A 21,404-nucleotide genomic window follows, 5' to 3' on the forward strand; every position below is an offset into this window, starting at 1 on the left:
ATAATGTTGTATGATCTTAAATTCATTTAGTGCGAAAACAAGTTACAACTATTTGCGCAATTGCTGCAAAGTAAGTTAATAATAATTTATTTCCTAAACAATAATGATTAATTGATTATATTATCTCCTAAGTTTAATTAAAGTAGAATTATTTTAAAAGAGTGAATCCATACTGGTATGTTATATTTTGAAAGATGTTTTGAAGTAACTTGAAAGTAATATGTTAATAATGTTTTAACGGGGACTGGAATTAAATCATTATGAAGAACAAAATTTCAATTGTAAAAGGAAAAATTAAATTAGTAGCATGTAATTATTGTCATCGATCGGAAATTAGTTGACTTTTCAAGGGGAACAAACCAACTCCCATTCAATGAACAATAATTAATAAATAAATACGTAAATACGAAGCTGTTTCGTCTTTACTCTAGTAATAAGGTTAAGCCAAACCAGCAATTCTAGTCAGGCCAAATATTTCCGCGAATAAAAGGGATTATGAACCAATGCTGATACTCGAAGAACTTATTCTTATGAAGCATTTTAGCTAATTCAATTTTGAGTAAAAAGCAATTTCTGTAGAGAAATCCGAAAAAACTCGAGTAACCGTCCCCGACACCCTCGTGTTTATGCATTTGAGTTCTATATTATTTGTAAAAATTTAACATTGGAAATTGTCATTATGAAATAGAATTCAAAGTATAAAGTTGAAATAAACATAGAAGATTACAAAATAAGATAAATAATGTAAACTTTGTAAAAACAAATCAAAAATAATATCCACTCCATTACCCGGCTTAGTGATCTCAGTTTCTTTATTTTTAAATATGATATGTTGGAAATGCTGTGGGGTAGAAGAAGTTTAATTCATATTTAATCTTTTGAATAACCTTTGAATTTGTTTTGGTTCTGCCAGAACGATATACTACATGCATCATAACTCTATTTTTAGAGCATGTGCAGCTTACGATATTGACTTATTTTGTTTATATACTGATTAACAGGTTTTGTTTAAATGTGTATAATTAATAGTTTCACTTCCAAAGGTTCTCATTTAAGAGTCATACCTCAGGAGGTGATTTCTTTTCAAGTTAACATTTGTTAAATTTGAATTAATTTGAGTTCTCCTACTATAACTAAAGATAATAAAAAAATTGAATATTATATACCGTATGTTCACGAATACCACGCGTCGCTGAATAAGTCGCACATCCGAATTTTTCGATGTACTCAAAAGAAAAAAAAAATGTCCGCGAATATAGCGCGCATATTTTCATCAAGCCCACTGAAAGCTTAATTTAGAGAAAAAATCTTTTTTCTGGCTTACGAGCGTAAAGAAACAAAGAAATATGATAACAATCAACGGTTATCAGGAAAGAAATCTGAGCTACCCTGCAGCTTTGCAGCCCCTGCCTAAGTATTTAGCAACACATACCCAGTAACATTTTAATTTAATGGGAAGGAATAATTCGGTTAGCAGAATTTAATTCTACGGCAGAAAGGAAAAACTGCCAGTCTAAGTATATTATATAAAATTTGATTCATTGAACAACAGGTTCAGTCTACGATAATCACTGCACTAATTCTGGATTTAAAAGACCCGAGTTATCCTTTAAAATCTACCGGTAATCTATCAAAAGTAGATAACTTACCACACCATGGCACTTCTTCCCACTTTTCCAGTCTGGAAAAACAATGTAGATTGTCAATCTTCCTCACCTTCTGGCGCTTCTGTCATTACTGATGCTTTCCGAACTGCCGGTATTGTCTTCTTCCTCATCATCCGACACTGCATAATCCTCAGTTCCATCCATGCTATTTGCTATTCCGCACTTTTTGAAGCTCTTAACAAGTTCTTTCGAAATTTCATCCCAGGCGGGTTTGATCCATCCACAGATTCGAGTTATTTCGGGCTTCTTGAAGCGACCAGCTGGTGTCAGTGCGTGATTTCCAGCGGCCATCCATTCCGTGTATATTCTAAATAGGCGATTAATGCACACATCTAGTGGCTGTTAGTGGCTATATACCCTTTACAAATCCCTCGATAGGATTTATTTTTTGAGAGGGTACAGTGGCATCATATAACGTTATATTTTCTAGCGTTACCGTAGCTTCGAAAAGAAGTAATTTATGTAGACTAACTTGCGTTTACCTGACCTACAGTGGATGGACAAAAATATGGAAACACCTTGTGAAATGCATGTTTGAAAAGAAAGATTGATTTTAATGAAATATGTAGGTGGCGCTGGCATTTTTGACTACTGACGCCACTTATACAACTTCGTAAATGTGCTAAACAGTTCAGTTGTTGTCGGAGTACTGTTATGTGAGGTTGTCATTGCATTATGTCAGAGTTAACAGACTTCGAACGTGGGCAAATTATTGGAGCACGTATAGTAGGTGCTTCCGTAAGCAAGGTAGCCGAGGTGTTTAGTGTTTCAAGAGGTACTGTATCGAAGATTTATTCCGCATATTTGAAAAGCGGAAAAACATCATCTGCTAAATCACAGCGCGGACGAAAGTGTGTCCTGAGTGATCGTGACAGACGATCATTAAGGGCAATTGTGACGAAAAATAAGAAGACCACAGCTGCAAAAGTTACTGCTGAAATGAATGTTGTGTTACCGAACCCTGTGAGTACCAAAACAATTAGAAAGGAGCTTCATAAACAGGGAATTGCTGGCCGTGCTGCAATTGAGAAGCCACTCGTCAGTGATGCTAATGCCCGTAACAGGAAAAGGTGGTGTTTAAGTCATAAAGCCTGGACTATAGAGCAGTGGAAGCGAGTAATATGGTCTGACGAGTCTTCTTTCACATTGTTTCCCACTTCTGGCAGAGTTTACGTCTGGAGAACGCCATCTCAAGCCTATAATACAGACTGCTTGTTGCCAAGAGTGAAACATGGCGGTTGTTCTGTTATGGTTTGGGCAGCCATATCGTGGTTCTCTGCTAGCCCCATGATAACTGTGTCAGGGCACATGCCTGCCAAGACTTATGTGAACGTTCTGGCCGATCACATTCATCCCATGGTACAAACTTTGTTCCCCGATGGTGATGGTGTCTTCCAAGACGTCAAAGCCCCTGTTCACACAGCTCACATTGTCCAGGACTGGCTTTCTGAGCACGAGGATGAGTTGTCCCATCTCCCCTGGCCACCACAGTCACCAGACCTGAATATTATCGAACCTTTGTGGTCTACATTGGAACGGAAAGTGCGTTCTCGTTATCCACCGCCAACATCGTTATCTGAACTTGCCACCGTTTTGCAGGATGAATGGTATAAAATTCTCTTGGCAAACATACAGGAACTGTATTCATCCATTCCGAGAAAACTGCAAGCTGTTTTGGATGCCAACGGGTTTCCTACACCATATTAAGCAAAGAAACATGTTTTTTTAAAGGTGTTTCCATATTTTTGTCCAACCCCTGTATATTACTTTGTTTCGTGTAAGCCGCGCACCTTGATTTTTCCGATCAAAATTATCAAAAAGAAAAAAAAAAAAAAAACCTGCGCTTGGTATTCATGAACGTATAGTAAGTGATGAGATATCGATATAAGTGCAAACGAAAAACAAAATACGAGTCGTAAAGACATTGATAAAGTTAACATTGTTGTTGTAGCTAATCTCATTTATCTGATCTAACCAGAACAAAATCACGAATTTTATTCTGGCAAAGAGTACAAAACTATGTGTTTTTTGGGTATGAAGCTTAAGTACTAGATGACTTCGCCCAGATCCGGCCCAGTTTTGAAGGAGATTACCCCGGATCCGAGGGTATCCTACCCCTTTTTCCTACAACCAAACCACTCGCGAGGATTTTCGGCTCGCCGTATGTTTTGAGTATCCTCATGTCACATGGACACTATACATTCACAAACATCTATGCCTTCTTCGGGTTTCGAGGCCGGAGCTTTTCTATACGGCAGGCGTCAACGTCACTAACCAATACCCCGTCTGGGCGGCATCGATCATTTGCACATGATGATATTGAATAGAACATTTAATAAAAATTTTCTGAAAATGTAACTTTTAATATAATGATGAAAGTTAGCACATTTCCTGAAATATTTCGCCACAAAACTGTTAATTTGTTTTCTCGGGACTGCAATTTAATTAGGTCATAAAAAGAGTGCGTAATATTAAACTAAAAAGTAGCTAAATGTTTTTACCGGAAAAATTTTAAATTTCAGAAGCAGAATTAATTTTTTTTTTTTTTTTTTTTTTTGCTTGTCTGCTACGAAGAAATTTGTGAGGAGGGAAAAGTTAAGTAAAAAATTTTAACGCGACTCATCTGGGGGAAAAAATGTTTAGTTTTTTTATATAAAAAGTGAAATTCCATATTATTGAACTTTATATTCCGGAAATATATACCATACTTTTTTAATCACTTTAACAGCGAGAATTTATGAAATTTTTTAATCATTTAACTCGTAATTATTAAAATAGTTTTTCTCATTTGCAAGTTTTTATGTGCAGCAAACTGCTAATGTTGGCTTTAATGATATTGTATTATAGAACATGGCCTCAAACTAGCGGCCCGCGAATACATTTCCTGCAAATTAATTAGATTTATTATAACGAGAATTTCATGAAAAATTTTAGATTTTAATAGTTTGGAATCCAATTATTACGTTATTTTCATTACCGAAAAACAACGTAATTCTGCTGAAAATCTAGAAATGGAGCTAATTAATTTACACTGCAACATAATTTTATTCAAGGACTTAAAGAAACAAACTTGAGTAATTTTATTAGTATTTAAAAAGATAAATATCCTCTCTTACGAATTTATGCAATAAGACTAATCGCTTTGTTTACGAACACATTTCGTGAACAGTTTTTTTCGTCATTGAAAGTTAATAAGTTTAACAAGAGAACCAGACTGTCGATGGGTATTTACAATTTGTTATGAAGACACTTTTCACTAATTTTTCCTCCAAGATAACAAATTTCATAAGCACCGAATTGCCGTGGTGTGTCGTAGCTGAAAGATGTAGTGAGAAACAAAGAAGTTGTAGTTATTACATATAAATATTACTTTTTCTGCACGAGTCATAGAAAAATCTAATAAATAAAAGAAAGAGAATGGGTTGTCATCACTTATTCTGAAGTTTTGAACTTTTTTGAAAATTTTCAAATATTCCTTTTTAATTTATTTTAAGAGTAAGTTATTCAGTGGTTATTTCAATGTATTATAATTCTTTGAATGAATGTCAATCTGAAAATTTTAATATTGAACTGTCAATGCGTTTGAATTACAAATTATGATTACTTAAATTATGGCAAAGCATGCGAGGGCTATCTGTCTAAGGAAAGGCTTTTGTGGGGGACTTTCTAAGAGAAACTAGTTCATAGTCACGTTACTCTTGAAGAAAACTAACGCATTCTTCAGGATCTGAGCTCGAGTCAAACTATCAGTGTTTTGCACTCTTAACGTTTAGCCGCTTGTGGGCATTTGAAACAGAAATACTTATAAAATAGACGTGTGAGAGATTTTTCTTCTTCTTAACTTCGTGGTGCAATTGAAAGCACGTCCAGCTAGCACTCCGGAGCTAAGAAGTTTGAATCCCGGGGTGGTCACTGTTTATTTTTCACGTTTCTGGCTTCGACAAATATAATAACTCAACAAATATTATATGGCTCTTACTCCGCAACTGTTTAATACTCTTATTTATAACATATTTTAAAGAGAAACAAAACTTCGGAGATCTCGAATCAGGAAATATATTTTTCTGTAATGTGTAATAATAATAATAATAATAAATATATCATATATATAAGCTTATACTGCCGAATTCTCTTAAAGAAATCGGATTCTGGCATTGCTTCTGTCATTGTTGTTTACATACTATCATTGTCTTTTGAAATATTCTATACTTGGGGCAATGAGAACAATGATGTATTTGTCACTTGCACTCGGAAATCTAATACGACAGACTACAGGTATTCTGAAAACTACTGAATAACTATTGTTATATTTCCATGTAAAAAATATGCTGTAAATCTTACCCTACAAGACAAAAATTTGTAGCAATCCTACTGAAATTTTAAAGCCGACCTAAACACGAATTCAAAATAATTTACAAAGATTTTGAACACTGAAATTAATTGTAAAAGATATTAATAAATGAAATTAATTAGAATTTTTTTAATTTTACTTAAGCCTTAATCAAATTCTTCAATATAATTATCTGATCGAGAACTTTGTAGCAATTTTTGGAAGTTTTATTTCTGCTAGAATTAAATAGTGAACGATATCTTCTTCATTTCAGAATTACATCATCAAGTTAGGTAACATCGAGTTAGGTAATATCATCTTCAGTTCATTTATAGTACTGATAATGCAACGTTTTTTGACCCATCAGATGATCGGTTATAGAAAATATGTGGAATATTCTAATGATTTTTACTGAAGACTGCGATCAAGAAATCTCATAAAACGATTAATATACTTAATTTAAGAACGGAAAAGAAGATAGAAAACAAAGTCACATTCATAACGCAGTCCTATTTTCATCTTAATTGCCCGTTCAGAAGACAGTATTTATTCCGAAATCACATCACGCAGTTTCTTGTCGAAAGATTTAGCAACATCATCTATCATTCACTTCTTTTATCATTTGCAGATCTACGTCAGTTAGTAGTTTCAATTAATATTTATCCATTTCGCTTTTTGCCTTCTTTCTTCATTCATATTCTACCACTTAAATTAAAAAAAAAAAAAAAAAGAAAAAAAAGAAAAGAAAATGGAGCTGTCTCCTTTTAGTGTTCAGCCCACACATTTTTGAGGTGCGCATACTTCAGAATAAAGACATGAATTGCTTTATTCGAATGCTGGCCATCGTTAGTACTCTAAATTAATTCTATCCATGAACATATTCCTGACTATTACTGGGTAACCTTTTTCTGTTATTTTAATTCATTGAATATTGTATTTGAAAAAAAGAATACGTATGACTTATTCATAGAAAAGGGGAAGAATAAATCCAAAGCGATATGCACCCCTTTAATTGCAATGTCTAACCACCATACCATAGCTATGGGTGCCTGGGTGTGTAGAACACAAATCACAGGAGTGCAGATTGAGAACGTCGTCTCATTAAGAGGTCTGGCCATGAAAATCTATCATTGCTATGATGTCTTCATACGAGAGAACGTCCCCTTAAACAGACATCTGTCACTAGTTCAGCGGAAGATGGTGTAATGGGAACTTGATTACATACTACAGTTATCATTAAGGAAGGTCCAGATTGATTTTTATCTCCACTGTTTCTTCTTTTTTTTTATATGAGTATGTCTTCCATTTACCTTCGTAATCTTAAAGGAGGATCATTCACGGATTCCAAGAAGGGTACTTCTTTGGATGCTAAGCGATTAGTCGTGACTAATAGCGGACCAAAGATAAGAAGAAAGCATCTACTCTTTTTATTTGTTTACCAAATAACCAAGACAAAAGAAGTGTAGACATATCTCAACAAATCAGTGAGAAATGCTTTTAGAAGTTTGGTTATTTTTGAGAATACTTATTGAAATTTCTGAAAAGCTCTCCAGTTTTCGATGTAACACAAACCTAACAGTTAATCAGTTTTTCTGTACATCCAGTCAGTTACCGAGTTTGAGTTCAATATGTTTATTTCAAATTACGAGCATTCATCTATTACAAAGTATGTTGTGTTTTATAGTGTAAGTAATGGCTTTAATTTGATGTTCATAATTTGTTTATAAGAAAAAGCTGCCGCGGTATCAATACCTTTCATATAGTGGCTAAAGACTCGAATAGAACTTATTGAAAATAACCAGGTACCCTTCTAATATAGATATTTTTCTTGACATATACTAGACAAACGTTGTCCTGTATTAAAATTCGAAGCAAACTACATTTTTATTATTTTCAAACTTGTTTGTATAAGAATTGCATTATTGTCCATCCCCGTGCGATTTAGTTTCCTTAATATGTCTGCTGTTGGTTTCAACAATGTTTTTTTTTTTTTTTTTTTTTTTTTCATATCGTTTGAAACAGTACAGCCTTTATTAACAAAGTCAACCAAAAGTTTATCCATTTGAGTTTTGCTCTTTTTCTTAGCCGATTTCCTATTGGCTTGGATAAAAGTATTCTTCTTTCTTCAGTTTTCGAGCCATAAGACCAGACAGTTTCAGTACTTTTCTATGTCCGATTCCTTATATACTTGATAATTAAACTTGCTTTGCCATACTCTATTTATATCAACTCCATTCATTTCTTAAAACAATTTTTGTCCTCACCTGAAACTTATGGAATTAATATACAGGAGAAGTAAACCTAATATCGAAACTAAACCAAATTTCATCTCATATGATATGTATTAAATAAAGATGAATAAGTACATATAATAAAAATTATTTTTATTTGAAACTTGCATTACAATTTTATTAAACAATGATTACCCCTTTCCCGAACAACATTATCTACTAATAAGCCTATCTACTATAAAGTTTTAAAGGATTTAGGATATTAGCCATTTTTTTCGTTAAGACCTTGTTTATGATACTTCACAAGTACCTCTGAACAAACAAACATTCAGAAGTATTACAAAGCACATTTTATTGAGTCATTTTTATAACAACATTATACTACGTACTAAAATTCTATTTGCAGTATTGCATCATTATTACACCCAAAAATATTGTTGGCTAATATTTTTTTTTAATGAAGCCCAATGCTTCATCGATTTGTATAATCTTCTCAGAAGAATGGATTGAATATATATGAAAAAACCTTCTGAAACTTTAAAATGAAAAAGCAATAAACTATGCTTATGTATTATATTTCTAATTTGCGCTATATAACTTGCTATATTTTATTTTTATTTACATTCCTTACAGCTAAATTTAATGAGTACACTGCACATATCAGCGTATTCTTATTTCTTATTTATTACTTGTTACTTCTTTTTATGTTACATACGTATTTTAATCTTTTGTAATATTAAAATCAAAGCATTTTGTAATATTACTTGTATTACTTGCATTTTGTAATATTACTTGCAAATATCAAAGGTACTTTTGATATTTGCAAGTTTGCGCGAAAAATATTTAATAATGTATTATTTTGTACGAAACTCAAAAACATCTGTTGTTATTCCTAGATGTGGCAAGATATTGAAAGTGTTCTTCTGGGTGAATCAGGAGCTCCCGAATCCAGATGTCAAATGTATTACAGCACTGCTGATGGCAATTCTCATGTTTTTTCAAAACCATCATCTCATCCTGGAAGTGCTACTTCTAATGGGTATTCATACCATCATCCTCATCAGATACATGCGCAGCAACAATACATGACACCACCAACTTCGCTGCCGGGAACAAAATTCCAGTCATCTACTGGACCCACAAGCAGCTACGTATTTGGATCCTACAGAAATGGTTTCAAGAGAGAGATTGTTAGCAATTGCATGAACAGAAATGAATGCCCAACCTTCACCTCTACTTATTCTATGCATTCAGGATACCCTTCGGACAGTAAACACGATTCAGTGGCTCCTATGCTTTATAATGGTCATGGGGCAGCGTATAATGGAACATTGTCCGCACTTCAGTCTCATATATCTCCTCCTGCTTCTCCTGAAAATTCTGGAATTCACAGTTTTAGTCAAGCATCCACAACAATGGACAATTATTCGACAATTGGACATAACTCTAGAACTCCAGGGATGACACCAATGGGAAATTATTCATACAATTTGACTAACAGTATAGGTCCTCCTCCACACTTACGTATGATGACACCACCATCTTCACCACACCTGGCTGACCTTTTGGCTGCCGGAAATACTAGTGCCATGCCTTATGGTATGACTAGACCCCAAGTCAACCATCCGCCCTCCCAACTACTCCCGACGGGTATGGGAGCTTTGCCAACAAAGCACCGACGTGGTCGCAGGAGCACAGGTAGGAAGAAGGTGACTGTCCACACTTGTTCACATCCAGGATGCACGAAGACTTACACGAAAAGTTCACATCTGAAAGCTCATCTCAGGACTCACACGGGTGAAAAGCCTTACCAATGCAACTGGAAAGGTTGTGGCTGGAAGTTTGCTAGATCTGATGAACTCACTCGGCATTACCGAAAGCATACGGGTGACAGACCTTTCCAATGTAGACTATGTGAACGTGCTTTTTCCAGGTCAGACCATCTTTCCTTACACATGAAGAGGCACGCTGCTGTATAACAATGTTTCAGAACTCAAACTTATGTGTTGCTTATTTAGATACTTTCTTTTTTTTTTAATTTTAAGCAGCACATTAAAAAGATATTTCCCCCTCTAATAGTTTGCTACACTTGAGTTTGAAAACTATTGTGTTCTTTTATTTTTGTACTTAAATAACTATAATGAAGAAAAATTTATATTGACCATGGAGAATTCAGTCTTATTTCACTTCTTAATTTACTTAATGTATTGAAGTTACGAAATTTATGGAAATAACTAAAGAGAATTTTCTTTTAAGATATTAAGAATACTTTTACTGCAAAAGGTTGAATTTCACATAACATGCATTGTAGTAAAACCTTTCGTTATTGCCATATAATTATGCGAATCGCTGACTGTTAATGATATTTTCTGTATTATAAAGCAAGTAATATTTTCTTGCAGAACAATTGGATGGAGATGAAGGATCATGCTTTTAATTGTTCTTCATATTTTATGAAATTACAATGTAATGTCTTGCACTTCACAAAGAAAAAAGTGAAAAAAAAATAAGAGGCGATTGTTTCGAAATAAGAGTGAAAGGAACAGTTTTTCCCTACTATTCTTGATATATTTGTTTTTCATTTTTATTTACCTGGTTTAAAAAAGTTCATTTTACTGTCCGAAACTTATAAAAAATTCAAATTTGACCACAAGAACTCAGAACGATTAGAGAAGTTTTTAAGCTAATATCATGACGAAAACATTAGATAAGAAGTATTTTACTTGCAAATTCCGAAAATACGCATTTAAGATGGAGTGAAAATAAGTTAGCAAGAACTATAACAGGAGTATGTACTTTTCTATTTAATCTTGAACGACATTTTCATCTACAGATTTCTACATTTCACTACGGGCTCGTGTATGCATCGCCAAGAAGGAAGCTCAAAAATAAATAAATAAAATAAAATAAAATAAAGTGCATTTTTTACTGGAATGTGCTGAAGAATTTATAACACTCAGAAGTAAATAAAATAAAGTAAATAAAATAAAGTGCATTTTTTACTGGAATGTGCTGAAGAATTTATAACACTCAGAAGTAAATAAAATGCAATCGTCCTCAGATCTAATTCCAAGTAGAATACGAAAACAAAATCCTAGCTATGCATTGTAGGAAATATCACTTACTTCAAAAATTATGTGAAGAAATTCAAAAGTATGCATAAAATTGAATTGCAATTAGGATATTATTCCTACCTTTTATGAAACTAGACAGTTTGAATGCAGCATTGCCGACTATCAAGCGCTTATTCAGTCGTTACAAGACCTCAGATCAGCCACTGAATCCAAATGCCTTGCAAATAGGAAATCAAGATTATAATGAACTACTCGTCATGCAGGAAATAAGGTAAGTTGATTGTCTACTATTTCTTTTTCAGTTAATATTTTTATAGTTGTTATATTTCATCTAGAGAGCTTAATGGAATCTAAAATTTCTAATACTTAAAACGTTTTGTACATCTATGAAAATAGGAAAGAACACATTATTTTAAATTCTTTTATATACTGCATTTTGGTTAAAGCAATAACATTAGTTAGTAATATAATACAGGGAATAGCTCCTGTATTTGTTAAATCCTGCAAAATAAATTTTCAAATGTGTGCTCAATAACCTATGTAAATTATTAGGTTGCTGCAAAATTTCTGAAATATGGAAAAAAACTCTACAGATTTCTACCATAAAGTTCTCGAAATTTCCTAGTGAGAATTGCTAGTGAGCTCTCTATTCTTTGACGAAATGAATAAGCGAATGCGTAAAACTTTGCTAAGGTACTGGTGTCATTGCTAAAGTTGGAAATAATATCTAAAGTAAACAAAAAGTAATAACTAAAGAAAATAATAACTAAAAAGCAAGCAACTCATGCCTTAAAACTCATTAATCTCATAAAATCTTAAAACTAACATCAAGGCATTTGAATGCAATCATAATCAGATAATGAAAATAAGACTTATAACATCCTATTGACTATGTTATTGGAATCTTAAGATTCACAATTTTTAAAATATAAAAATAACATTTTAATGTGCTTTCTAAAATAAAAGTTTCAAAACTTAGGGTTCTGTTTCAAACTGCTTTACAAATCGTTGCCATCCACAGTTTCAAAACAAATAATAATTAAATTAAACATTACCTTAAAACATGTTTTCACTTAAATTAAACATTTTCGTGTGTTTTCGGATACTGAGTTAATATATTTATGTGTTACCAGTTCGTATAAACTTCGTGAATAAACAACCCAGAAGAAGAAGGAAAAAAAGACACTAAAAATTTTGAATCTTTTTTACAACTTCAAGAAATAACAGCTCATACAAGTGAAGATATCTGGAGCAAATCCAAATCCGAATATCTTCAGCCATTTAGACACTAAATATAAATAATAAAGCGAATATATAAAAAAAGTATGGTAACATTTAACACTCTATAAACATAAACACTGATCAGCTGAATGCGCCCAAGCCACACATGTTTTTTCTCTTCGCCTTTTCTAATATAAGAGGAACGTGCGTAATAACACGAGCCAGTTTCTTTTATGAAGTTGCGCTACCAATGGCCGAGTGATTAAGACCTCTGAATACTGCTAGTTTTATTCGAGCTGATATAGTAATCGCTTGCTTTGCTCTAACCCAAGAAACCTTCTTGGGACCTTTGTCTTCTTTATGACTTCAAATTTGAATTCAATACTTGTACGTCGGGTTGTGGCATTAACTGCGCATTCCTGCGCACATTTGGCTTGACCAAATTTGAATAAATGTAATTTTTTGTTTTCTTAAGTCAAAACCAAATACTTAACAGCTAAATACATTTTGACTGCATTCTTCCCTCTGAAACTATGAAATTCTCCCGTTGAGAAAGCTTGGAATAGGTTATTTAGATCAATTAATAAGAACATTCAAGTTCATCAAGATTAGATGAACTCGAATGAAGAAGAACTAATTACTTAAGCGTCAATCGAACCAATGGGTAAAGTGACGTGTTTTTAGTGATATTCATTTACAAGTTACCCTCACTAAGAATCAATATCATTGGCAAAGTGCACTGTTAACAAATTATCACAACATCTCGTTAATAAATCTGTTGATACATGGTTGCACTCGGTGCTGTAAAACGTTATAAGATTGGAAAATTCTCATACGTTCAATGACATATACCTAAGTGAACACAATCAGAAATTTATCGAAGTTGTTACTTCTGCATTAAAAATATTAAAAGCGAGATTCAAATTTTCTCAAAGGCTGTATATATGTATGGAATAATAAAAGCATAAGGAAAAGTCTGAGCAGTGTCGATGCTTGCTTAGATCCATATTGAAGAAGAATTTCGATTGCGTAATATGCTAATAATGCTAACTTGGTAATATCTAAAGAACTTGGCAGTCGAGGCAGTTTTAATTCCATTTTTATTTGCAATTGATACTTGTGGCCACAATTCACTTGGCACTCTAGTCGTGCCTTTCCACGGAAGATTTACATTCTTGATATTGTTGAGATAGAAAGCAAACCGGCGAAATTACATCTTAGCACAGTAGAGAGAAAAGCTGAAGTGCGTAGTTAAATCATCTTATTTGAGACTCCGGCTGGAATTACTTATATTCAAAGTCTGAGAAGTATCGGAGCTGGGTTATGCCTGAATTTAAGCCCTGACTGTAGTTCACCATTAATATTCAAAAACCAGTTTTGCAAATAGGTTTCATTTTATAATCCTATTTGTTTATTAAATTCTTATGATAAATGCAGTTTCTTTTAGAAATAAGTATTATAATGAATAATAATGAATCTGCCTCTTTTCTCAACTTTCACGCTCTGATTTTCATATTTGATAATGTCAAATAATCAAGTTGAGCAAAATCCAAGTATACTTTACATAAGAAACAAGTTTTATTCTGTAAAATTTGCAGCTTTTAAAAATTCTTTTAGACTGAAATGAGAACTTTTGTATTCCTTTTCACAAAAGGAAAAATCAACAACTCCATCAATTAGAACGTGAATAAAAACAAAACACTTCGTATCCATTTGGGCTGATATGTTGCCGAAGGTCAAGCGAGTCGTTTGTCGTTGGACCTTGACCCGGTTTTTGCATCGATTCTCCTCTGGGCTATTGTTGTTTGCCAATTATAATCGAAAAAACCCACTGAACTCAACGGATGAAGAACAAAGCAATGGCACTGATTGCGCTTGAAATAATGTTTTGTCAGGGAGCAAATAACTTTCATCTTCGAATAAGTAATGAAGGATTTCCGTAAGTTAGCTAGATTTCACTTTTCCCGCCTCTTCTATCTCAATCATCAAAATTATTTTGCTGTCCTTCACGATTCAAGCGCTTCATAAAATTCTCTAAATAAAATGCACAGTTTAATAGTTAACTAGCTTAATAATTCTTTTAAGCTATTTACAATTATTATTATTATTTTCAAATAGAATTTAATTGTAATGGAACTTTGGAATTTAAAATATAATGCATTTTTACTAATTTTATGAACACGAAGAAAAACACCTATATTCTTCAGGAGATTAATTCCAACTAAATGAGATTGATAAATGCTTGCAAATGGAACATCTAAAATCGTTTGTGCTACGAGGAAATGATTTTTTGTATTTTCCAAAAGAAGTTGGACCGAACCAAAATTAGTTCTCCTGTCATTAGACCTTTGATAATCCCAGGGACTAGATTAACTTAACATATTTTTTGTCCGCTTGAATGGTTTGTTTCTGAAATTTGCGCAGATTGAATGATTATTGTATACTTTTAACAAGTTGTATTTTGTATACTTTCTTTATATGTAGTATATGTACATGTGTGTGTGTGTGTGTGTGTGTGTGTATGTGTAATAATGTAGAAAAGTTGATCGCGTAGATGTTGCTCCATAATGAAGGATAAGGAAATAATGCTTCCCAGAAACATTTATTATAAGCAATTACCATTTTTGAAATATAAAGGGAAAATACCCAAATTAAAATGAAGACTTAATGGACTATTGGAAATTTAAATTAGAATTTTGATTTATTTGGATTTACACATTTTTAGCTTGCGTATATTTGTAAGGATAATTTAGATGAATGAAGCTTGTGCATGTACAGAAAGATAAGATATATTGAAAGGAAGATTTCTATATAATACGTATATAGAAAGATAAGCGGCGGACTATCTAAAGAGCGAGAAGTAAAATGCATGTATCACAATATGGATTACAGTTAGAGCTTCACTTTTTTCGTATCGGTTAATTATGGGTTCTGATTTTAAAAATTAGTCCGTTAAACAAATTAAGACGTGAATTTTAATGGGAAAAATTCTTATTGTTTTCTGCTTGAACTTTGTTTGGCGGATCGGCTGTGAGTAAAAGCTAATACTAGAAGACAAAAGCTAGCTGAATAGCGACATCAAGCCAATTGGGTAATAAATATTACTTCTGGTATAGTCTTTCAATTCTTTATTTGTCAATTTCCGAAGCATGATCGTGTTTACGTATTTGATTTTTTTCATCCTTTATCATCTTATATAACAGGACATGATTTATGTTCTAAATTAGAATAACTGCATCCCTTCGATGTCTTAAATTGCAAACCTTGCAGAATTCAGGTGGAAACAGCTAAAGCAAAATACTATGGATATTATACGATCGAATAATAATGAGAATCTATTTTTAAAATACAAAAAGGAAATCTTGTCAGATATTATTTTCCCATTATTTAAAAATTACAGTGCATGACTATGAAAATTTTCACACATTTTGACTGCTTTGTTGAAATTTTCGATAGTCTTTATGTATTCTAATCATCCGATTGAATTATTGCTTAATTTATGATTTGAAAGACGTTTTCCAAAGTTTTCATGTTTAAAAATTATTTTCAGATCTCTAGAAGCATTATAATCGGTTGCGGCTGAGATGTGTGTGGTCAAAAATTCTATCTCAAAGGAAGATGTGTAGTGACAGCAAAATGCGGAGGCTGTAAATTGATTGCCGGCTTGAGCAGTTTCTTGTAACGTTAGACATGAAAATTGCCCATTAGCATCAAAAAAAGGAAAACGCTTTGCTTTGGGCTAAAAAATGATAAACTGTTCTTTCAAAAATAATTTTATAAGCGTCTTTTCAGAAATTTTCAAAATTAATGATAGCCGTTACAAATTCTTCGGGAATGAAGAGAATAGCTACCTCTCCCAAAAGTTAGTGTTTTAATCTCATACATATTTTGCTTTGTCTATGTTTGGAGGGTGGAGTATAGAATTTCTGCAATGTGAGATTTTTTTGAAAATGTAAAATTAACTTTCTGTCGTAACTTTGATTCTCATTAAGCGAGTTTAGGCCATACGTTGGCCTTTACAAGTTAATAACCTCTAATTTCATTTATAGTTGGTAATATAAAATTAATCTATGACGAATGAAACCTCTCAGATGGTACAATGGTTAGGAGAGCCTACTGTGGCACCGAGAGACACAGGTTCGAATCCCGGAGAAGGCATGGATGTTTGTAAATGTATAGTGTCTTTGCGGCATAGGGGCACTCTAAATATATCGCGAACCGAAAGTCATCTGGTGTGGTTTGGTGGAAGGGAAGACTGTTGGACCACGCCCTGGGGTATTTTACGTCAAAATTGGGGGTGGGAGTAGAAGTCCAATCTCCTTGAGGCTCTGGCAACCATTCTTCCATGAAATTCATGAACAAGACAACAACAATAACAACATGACGAATGAGACTAAAATTGTGACTTCTAGTTAACCATTGCATATCATTTTAATTTTAATGTTTCTGCATCACTGAAGTAAATTTTTTACTTTGATACCATCCTAATAATAATAACATCCCTGAAAGCTCTATTGGACTTCGACTTGACGTGCTAGTTTTTTGAGTTTGATAATTTGTACTTTTTTTTTAGTTTTGCGTATGATAACTTTCAATGTTTTGATTTTCATAATTTGGAATAAACAAATTATTAAAAATCAAAACTTTGTGTATTTTGGATCTTTTCTGTTATTAAGACAGCATATGCCAAATAATTTTCCGTAGAAAGTTGTATGAGTCAGTGTCGTTAAATAGCAATAGGCCTGGCAAACGGGCTAGCGCTTTTGTGATTTACCTTATGTGTAACGTGAAAACGAGTCAGTTTCCTTAAAAAAATCCTCCATAAAGGTATCTTTTTCCTTAGTTTAATCCTCAACGCTACGTGCTTTGCCCTAATCAATCAACCTAACCTTACCTCTTAGAATAATATACTTATTTTTAAACTTGGATCAAGTATTGCCAATACAACATTTTATGTGTATCATTTTATTTTCTTTGCTTATTGGAGTTATTGACTTGACAGATATTTTTCTTACGTTTAGAAATGTTTTAACCAGAGCATAAATGAGCTGATTGCGAAAATGTATTTTTTTGTTTGCAGGCGCATGTGTCTTTTCAGAGATAACATTTTGGAGCTTGTTAGACTAAAATAGAAAAGTTCTTGTATTTTAAAACATTTAATTTAAAACAATTGGTTATAGAATGCGATATTGCTTTAAGCCTTTATGTCTCAAATGACCTTACATTTTAAAAAGAGTTTGTAACTTCTTTATATTTCTTTATGCATGAGAAACATTTCACATTAAACATACAAAAATGTTATAAGTTTTGCATTACTTTTCTTTAAATTTAAAAATATGGCTTAAAAGTCCTGTCGGGACACAACAGATCGATTTTATTGATAAGACTTTAAAGTCTCTTAAAAGTCTTTAAGTCTTTTAAGACTTATAGTTTCTGAGTCCTTTAAAGTAAAGGGAAATATAGGTTTAAAATTTATTTAAAAAACAGAACTGCGACCCGTTTCAAAAGTTATTGGGCCTTTTTCGTCAAGAGCAAAACTCATTCGATGCGAGCAAATTAATTACTTCCATTATTGCAAGACGATATAATACATAGTGTCTCCAATAGAAGGGTTTCTAATCTGCTATATTAGTTTCTTTATGTTTCTTTGGTTTTTTTAATGCTTAATATTTGTTTCATACTATCCATTCTCTTACCATAACTCAACCATTCAGCAATAGAAATTGCTTCTGATATAGGTTTCTTTCTACTGTTCAAGTATCCGAATATTTTCCTTTCGTCATCGTAGACGTTAGTGTTTCATTGAATGATCTCGTAACATCTGCATTTGTTATTAGTAAAAGCCTTAGTGTTGTCAGATCCAAGTGGCCCATTGATAACGCTCGATGGAAAGATTGCTTCGATACTTGCCATGAATCCAGAAAGATATGATACAAAACTGATTGTTAGTTTCAGAAGAGTACAGGAACAAGCGCAGATGACAAGACCTTCAAAACCCACTCAAACTTAAGGAACCACAGCTTTAATAACTTTATTTTATATATAGCTCGTGTCTTCCTCTGAAATATCTGCTAGTTCCTTCAGACACAATAATTGAAAATTAAAATTGTTTACATTGTTTCATTTTTGTGTATTACAATGTCATTTCCTCTCATTCATTGAGCAGCTAGAAATGGGTGAGTTAAAGATAAAAACTAGTTAAAAAATATCTGTTAACTAAAAGGAAAATGTCATATATTTCAAAATAATAGAAAATTCCGGATTTAATTCGAATTGTGCCCATTGACTGTTATTTTACCAACTTTTCTTAGTCATCGTACACATAATTTTGATACAATTTTCTGTAGAAAGGGAGAAAGTATTTAGTTCTGATTGTAAGTCATAAATTATTCTATAAACCAAAATAGGAATCTCTAAAATGGATTTTTACGAAGAGTAGAGAAATCATAGAGAAAGGAAGAGAATCAGCTCTTTATCAGCTTTATAACATTTATAAATATAAAAATATTCTTCAGTTTCGTTGTCCAATTATTTTGAATGAAAGCTCTACAAATACGAATTTTTCTCGACACTTCTTATTACTCTTTATTTTAAGGTATAAAATAAATTACACTTTAATTTATTATATTAAGTATAAAATAAGCCTTATAAACCTTACTAAGAGAAGAAAGCTACTCTTACTCTCGTTATCTTCTCCGGTGGTCTGGGTAGCTCAACATGCATTCAAAAATTCGCATCTGTTCACAGAAGCAGGCGTTGAAATTCGAGACTATGGTTCGCCTTCATTATCTTACAACCTTACATTAACCTTTCGAGGTAGAAGGTAAAAATGAATCAAAAAATTAAAGATTCGTGTTAAAAAAAAGCAGCTAAAGGGCCTAAAATTTTCCTCCCCAGAAATATTCATAATGAAATGCTATCTATTGGATGACCCATTAGCAAAGCGGAACGAAAGCTGGGAAGGGGGATAAAGAAAAACGAAGAATCGAGCAGATAACACCCTTAAGTAAATGTTCAGTCAATAGGCCTACCGATAAATCGGCGCTAATGACAGGGTGTAAGTGGTCACGACGTTTCCAGCGCCGGCAGATATGTCGTGTAAATAATACGTAGAGAGGGACTTTCCACAAATAAATCGTTTCTTCACTGAATCAGCCACTAACCTCAAAGCAAGGTTTCTATTTAAAGCAAGGATTCTATGTACTGGCTGTGGTCAACCGCCGACCACAAACTCATCCCATGAAATTAGGTGTAGCGAGCAATTAGGGGGAGTTAAGTAAAAGTTATGAGACTCAGAAACATTTTGTAATTTTATGAATGGTTTGGCATCTAGAATTTTTACCGCTATAAGTACCTGTTTCAATACTTACAGACAGATAATCCGGCCTTCAGTGTTTCAGCACATCCGATAATCCTGTGGCATCTATGCCGCTCATCATTGAATGCAGTTGTTGACTACATTGATCAAAATGATCCAAATGTGGAAAATTTAGGTCCACGTCATAATTCAAAGTGTGTTTATTCCGTAGGTAGTAAATAAACGAAAACTGACCAAGAAGATTCAACCAAGTACGGTTGGCCTGAGGCTGATAGAGTGGTAAATACATTTGTGAAATTCACAGGAAAAAAAATGAAAAATATAATACTGGAGAAATAATGAATTATCATGCTCTATGTAACGATTTTTTTAAAAAGTTCAGTCTATGAAGTAAATGGAGGTTCAAATAGCATTTGAAATGTCTTTATATACTGGCAGTAATGACTATTTTCATAATGAAATGCTAAAGTAAAAACTAATTGAATATAACTAAACTTTGAACCAGTTTATTCTTTAATCAGTTTTATTCAATTAAATATACAACGTTTTCGTCCTCAGTTCATTCAATGATACGAAAAATCATTTTGCGCGATATACAGTTTTAGTTCGATAATCCAGCATATTGTTTAATCCGGCATCGCTGAAGTTTCGAATGTTCTGGATCACTGAACCTTGCAGAACATATCAAATCGTTCATGCAGTTTTTGATAACGTAAGTTTCATTCGAACCTGTGATGATATTTTTAATCAATATAACGATAATGGATAGCGAAAATATCATTTGAACTTAAGAGCTCGCAAGTAAAAAAAACTGTAGAGAAAAAGATACAGCAAAACACACTCCAATTTTCTTTAGAAAGATATATGCGTCAACATGAGAACTGAAACTTTTTCGTCATCAGAGCTCATTTCGGCTGGGTTAAAAAAGTTTTCGAACCTTGAGAAATATATCTCTCAGATTAGTTATTTCATTAAACAAAGACGAAATAGAATGATACACATTTTTATTGGCATTACTTAATTTAGAAACAAGATCATTGTTATAATAGATTAGAAGTCGAAGTTTTGGCAAAGCCTACTAAAGGTCTAAAGGGTGTATTTTTTCGTAAATGACTGCTTAAGGAAAATTAGTCCACATTCATATTAGTTCAGGAGAAGATCAGAAAATCCCACTCACAAGAATTTGTAATCTGGTCAAATTACCAGTGTTCAAGTATCCTCACCACCAAGTGGTCGACCAAGCTACTGGTGGTATCACTGGTTGACCTATAAAGACAAAAACAAATAATTTACCGGTGGCCAAAAGGCAGCCTTGGTATACATATAATTTTGTAAAAAAGGTTTCGGGAATGTTGTCCTCTATCGAAAATATCATAAAGTTGATATCGTGCATGTAAATATTTAGAAAGAACAACTCTTTTGAGCAAAGTATGCTCTTGTCGCATAGTGTAAAACAGCGAACCACCGTGGATCATTAAATTTATCATGCGCATGAGATTAGTTGTTTCTTAATAATAGCAGTAGCGAAGTTTTGATGCTGATAGCCGACTGCTTGTAAGGTGA

General features: G+C 33.0%; 1 protein-coding gene across 1 annotated transcript in view; it reads left to right on the forward strand.

Annotated features, from left to right (window-relative positions):
* The window catches only part of LOC118203468 (uncharacterized), a 62,929-nt gene that overhangs the window by 25,022 nt on the left and 16,503 nt on the right, over window positions 1-21,404 (forward strand). The window contains exon 2 of the mRNA XM_035375742.2: window positions 9,125-11,573. Within this exon, the coding sequence (XP_035231633.1) occupies window positions 9,125-10,207 (1,083 nt within the window). The 3' untranslated portion in view covers window positions 10,208-11,573. The remainder of the gene's footprint in view (window positions 1-9,124; window positions 11,574-21,404) is intronic.

The sequence above is a fragment of the Stegodyphus dumicola genome, chromosome 4, assembly GCF_044657685.1.
Source record: "Stegodyphus dumicola isolate Sdum_Otavi_A_Nest chromosome 4, ASM4465768v1".
Lineage (NCBI taxonomy): Eukaryota > Metazoa > Arthropoda > Arachnida > Araneae > Eresidae > Stegodyphus > Stegodyphus dumicola.